The sequence below is a fragment of the Diaphorina citri genome, unplaced genomic scaffold (assembly GCF_000475195.1).
Source record: "Diaphorina citri unplaced genomic scaffold, Diaci psyllid genome assembly version 1.1 scaffold321, whole genome shotgun sequence".
NCBI classification, from domain to species: domain Eukaryota; kingdom Metazoa; phylum Arthropoda; class Insecta; order Hemiptera; family Psyllidae; genus Diaphorina; species Diaphorina citri.
This window is the reverse complement of record NW_007377756.1, coordinates 121,532-126,148: the sequence shown is the minus strand read 5'-3', so window position 1 is coordinate 126,148 and position 4,617 is coordinate 121,532. Positions and strand designations below refer to the sequence as shown.

Sequence of the window (4,617 nt, the reverse complement as noted above, 5' to 3'; positions counted from 1 at the left end):
ACATCACACACAAGGAAACACTGCTGGAGACTACCATAGAAACGTACAACGCTAAACTACAACACTCGGAACGCACGGAACAAGAACTAAGCCAGAAATTAGAACTACAGGTAAGAAGAAGAAAAAAGCTGGGCCCGTCCCTCCGGGAATGATTTAGCCCGTAGTTTATTCGATCAGTACCTATGTACCTACCTAATTTGTTTAATATTCAGTTTAGCAATAATGTAGAGATGACAGGTCTACAGGAAGAGTTGGAGAGAGCTAAGGCAGACCTGGAGAAGGCGAGGGAAGAGGGAAAGCGACTGAAGACGGAACGAGCCAAGGTGGAGGCTGAAGAGAAAAATGCCAAGTGAGTACATGCGCTTATTTTTTTAATCCCCATCCATTATTCATTATTGATGCCAGCATTGACATTTGGGTTTTTCGTATTTTTTCAACATTTCCTCACCTCTGCATCATTTTTCCCTACATTAGATTACAGCTGTTAAAGATGTCACTCAGGAGTAACATTTTGATCTCGATCTCGACCTGAGTTGTTTGCCTTGTAAGCTCTAGGTCACGGGTTCGAGTTCCGCCCGGTGCGGATTTTATCCTGAACGGATAATGTTCGTTCTCGGAACGGCTGGCTTTCCTCCTATCCTGTCTTCCTTTTCTCTTCGATTTCGGGACGATAAGACCCTTGCAGTTACAGTTCCCTCTGTCAAAACTCATCTCGATCTCGACCTGAGTTGTTTGCCTTGTAAGCTCTAGGTCACGGGTTCGAGTTCCGCCCGGTGCGGATTTTATCCTGAACGGATAAGGTTCGTTCTCGGAACGGCTGGCTTTCTCCTATCCTGTCTTCCTTTTCTCCTCGATTTCGGGACGATAAGACCCTTGCAGTAACAGTTCCCTCTATCAAAACTCATAAGAAAATATTAATACAATCCGTTAATCCTGTAGGAATCAATCAGAGCTCGCCTCCCAGTTGGAAAAGTCCAACAAGCTAATCAAGCAACTCACAGCTGTCACGGCGGAACAAAAAGAGAGAGCAGATAAGTTAGAGGCCACACTCAAGACACGGGCTGAGAACGAAACGGAGAATGAGAGCCTGAAGAAAACCGTGCAAGAGTTGCGAAGTGCACTGCAAGCGGCTGAGGTAAATGTGTTGTTGTTTTTACGTAAGTACGCAGCCACAACGGTGACCTTAGACCATTGACCCTCGCCCAAACCATCTACCATCGCAGAAAAAATACTCAGCTCAATTTCTACACGGGCTGAGAACGAAACGGAGAATGAGAGCCTGAAGAAAACCGTGCAAGAGTTGCGAAGTGCACTGCAAGCGGCTGAGGTAAATGAAAATGTGTTGTTGTTTTTACGTAAGTGCCCGGCCATAACGGTGACCTTAGACCATTGACCCTCGCCCAAACCATCTACCATCGCAGAAAAAATACTCAGCTCAATTTCCACATGAGGGTCATACTGGACTCCGCACACTGGAATTTCGTCAGAAAAGACCCCCATTTCAATGTAATGTACTCGTAGTATACAGTACAGTACAAACTGCTAATTTTTTTTTTCTATGAGGTTTGACAGAGGGAACTGTAACTGCTATGGTCTGTCTTATCGTCCCGAAATCGAAGAGAGAAGGAATAGGAGAAAGCCAGCCGGTCCGAGAACGAACATTATCCCATCAGGATAAAATCCGCCCCGGGCGGGAATCGAACCCGTGGCCTAGCGCTTACAAGGCAGACGCACTACCAACTAAGCGAACTATATATATAGTTGTAAATCTGTCCTGGGACAGGTACCACCGTGAACTTCAACTTTTCTGATTCATGATCCTCTTCTCCATCTTTCACGATCTTGTGCTTCTTCCTTTATTTCTTGAAAAGTCTTTCCCTGCAAAGCGAACTAGGGAGAGAAGGAATAGGAGAAAGCCAGCCGTTCCGAGAACGAACATTATCCCGTCAGGATAAAATCCGCCCCGGGCGGGAATCGAACCCGTGGCCTAGCGCTTACAATGCAGACGCACTACCAACTAAGCTAACTAGACTGGCAATTCTTATTTTGTTTTGTTCTCACAGGCAAAATCAGCGGCGACTGCATCGAACAAATCCGACCTAGAGGACCTAAGAAGAAAATTGAGCGAGGTGGAGAAAGACAAAACCAAACTAGAAACCCAACTCTCTGAATTGAAAAAACAGAAGCAGAGTAATGGAATCGCCAATAGTGTAGGCGCTGGTGATTCTAGTGGTAATAATGGTAAGTTACGTCATACAGAAGGTCCTTGGTTCGATTCCCGGAATTAAAATTGGGGAATATGGCGACCCGATTGTCATGAAATTTATCACATTTGTACTTGAAAAATAATATAAATCACATTTTCAGTCCTATACAGGTATTCGCGTCCGAACTCGGTGGTGTAGTGGTCAAGACGCTCGCCCCGTAATCAGGAGGGCGTGGGTTCAATCCCAGCCGAGGTATGGAATTTATCCTCCAACTCTCTGAATTGAAAAAACAGAAGCAGAGTAATGGAATCGCCAATAGTGTAGGCGCTGGTGATTCTAGTGGTAATAATGGTAAGTCACGCTGTCACGCCATACAGAAGGTCCTTGGTTCGATTCCCGGAATTAAAATTGGGGAATACGGCGACCCGATTGTCATGAAATTTATCACATTTGTACTTGAAAAATAATATAAATCACTTTTTCAGTCCTATACAGGTATTCGCCTCCGAACTCGGTGGTGTAGTGGTCAAGACGCTCGCCCCGTAATCAGGAGGGCGTGGGTTCAATCCCAGCCGAGGTATGGAATTTATCCTCAAAATTGTTGAGAATTTGACCACAAAAATAGTGGTAGCCTACTGGTGGAGTAAACGCAGACGGACTCTTTAGTTCTATTCGAGCGGTAAAAGTAAGCACTGTTATTAAAATTCAGGGCAGAAAAACAAGGTTTTTCTCTGTATTAAAGGTATTTTCTATGTGTAAACATTTTTAAACAAGGTATTTTGCAAGGTTTTACTTTCTTTCCATGTTTAAACGGGATAATATCTAAGTATTGTGATTTCAGAAATGGCCAAAATCATAGAAGAGAAAGAGTTTGCTGAGTCGCAGGTGAATTTCCTCAACAGTATTATAGCAGATCAGCAGAGAGCATTGGAAGAACTGAAAGCCACGGTCCATGCTTTGGAAACCAACCCTAGGGATCCAAACTAGTAAGTTTTTATTTTATTATTTCTAGAGGTTTGATAGAGCGAATTGTAACTGCTAAGGTCTTGTTATCCCGAAAAGGAAAACTGAAAATTCCTCATCCATTCTGGCATTTCTGGCCTTAAATCTCTCCTATTTAATTTAAAAGAAGAAAAAGAGGAGGTCTTGTCCTCTCGAAAGCAAAGAGAGAAAGAAGACAGGATAGGAAAAAGCCAGCCGTTCCGAGAACAAACCTTATCCGTTTAGGATAAAATTCGCCCTGGGTAGGACTCACACCCGTGACTTCTTACAAGGCAGGTGCTCTACCTTCCAAGCTAACTACTCTAACCATGCTGGCAATAGTGTCTCTAATAGGACTAAAGAGTCCTTGTACCACAGCTGTTAGTTAGAGCTAGCCGTAGCATTGTATTCATAGCAAAAAGTGATGAAATACGGTTTTGCGCCAGTTTCAGAGAATCACTCTAGTTAGAGCTAGCCGTAGCATTGTTTTCATAGCAAAAAGTGATGAAATACGGTTTTGCGCCAGTTTCAGAGAATCACTCTAGTTAGAGCTAGCCGTAGCATTGTTTTCATAGCAAAAAGTGATGAAATACGGTTTTGCGCCAGTTTCAGAGAATCACTCAGCTACTACTCTTGGTGTAGCCAAAAATTAGTTGTTGGATGGAAGAGCTCACATAAGTGACAACCCTGCCACCTAAAACAAGGTCCTAAAAATAAAAATCTCAAACAACGTGTAAAATGTCAATTTGTATTCTCTTTTTCTTTCCAGTGGTGTAGACTCGGGAGGGGGCGGGGGCAAGATCGCCGGATCCCGGGTCATAGCGCCGCGTCTGTTCTGCGATATATGCGACGTGTTTGATGCCCACGACACTGATGACTGTCCGCGCCAGGGAGGCAGCAGTTCTCCGCCCCTGGAGCAGACCCATGTCCTGCCGCGACACTTTGAGAGACCCTATTGTGATACCTGTGAAAGTGAGTAGAACTGACAAAATGAGCTCCCAAAGGAGGTGTGTGCCCACCTGCCCACTTGTGAGTTTCATCAAACCTATGAAATATCTCAAAGAGTTTAAATATTTTATTTAGTAGGTAAGGTATGTCCGCACATAGTCGATGGCCGTCGATCGATGTCAATTTATTGTAAATCGATGTGGATCGACGGACGACACGACACCTTTACACTCTAAGCAACTGGGCCATGTGTGGGAGAGTTTAAATGTAATCGTCTGTAAATCGAAGAGAGAAGGAGGACAAAAGAGAAAACCGAACCTTATCTGTTTGGGATAAAGTTGACCCCGAGCGGGAATCGAACCCGTGACCTAGCGCTTACAAAACAGACGCGCTAGCAACCAAGCTAACTAGGCTAGAATTTCATGGTTTAAGTTGTGATGAAATATTGGCATTTTTTCTAATTATTTTTCTCTTTTTTTTT

General features: G+C 43.9%; 1 protein-coding gene across 1 annotated transcript; it reads left to right on the top strand.

Annotated features, from left to right (window-relative positions):
* The first annotated feature begins 221 nt into the window (after positions 1–221).
* LOC113466721 (CAP-Gly domain-containing linker protein 1-like) lies at positions 222–4,178 on the top strand. Its single transcript, XM_026822384.1, has 5 exons — positions 222–349; positions 940–1,135; positions 2,064–2,241; positions 3,049–3,193; positions 3,958–4,178. The coding sequence occupies exons 1-5, from the start codon at positions 231–233 to the stop codon at positions 4,166–4,168; spliced, it is 849 nt and encodes a 282-aa protein (XP_026678185.1). The 5' UTR covers positions 222–230; the 3' UTR covers positions 4,169–4,178.
* Positions 4,179–4,617: the final 439 nt, after the last annotated feature.

Bases quoted from the DNA above. Each gene is read 5' to 3' on its own strand.
- LOC113466721 (XM_026822384.1), top strand. From the start codon at position 231: ATGACAGGTCTACAGGAAGAGTTGGAGAGAGCTAAGGCAGACCTGGAG. The intron at 1,136-2,063 runs GTAAATGTGTTG...TTGTTCTCACAG, and splicing joins GTGCACTGCAAGCGGCTGAG to GCAAAATCAGCGGCGACTGC. The intron at 3,194-3,957 runs GTAAGTTTTTAT...TTTTCTTTCCAG, and splicing joins AACCCTAGGGATCCAAACTA to TGGTGTAGACTCGGGAGGGG.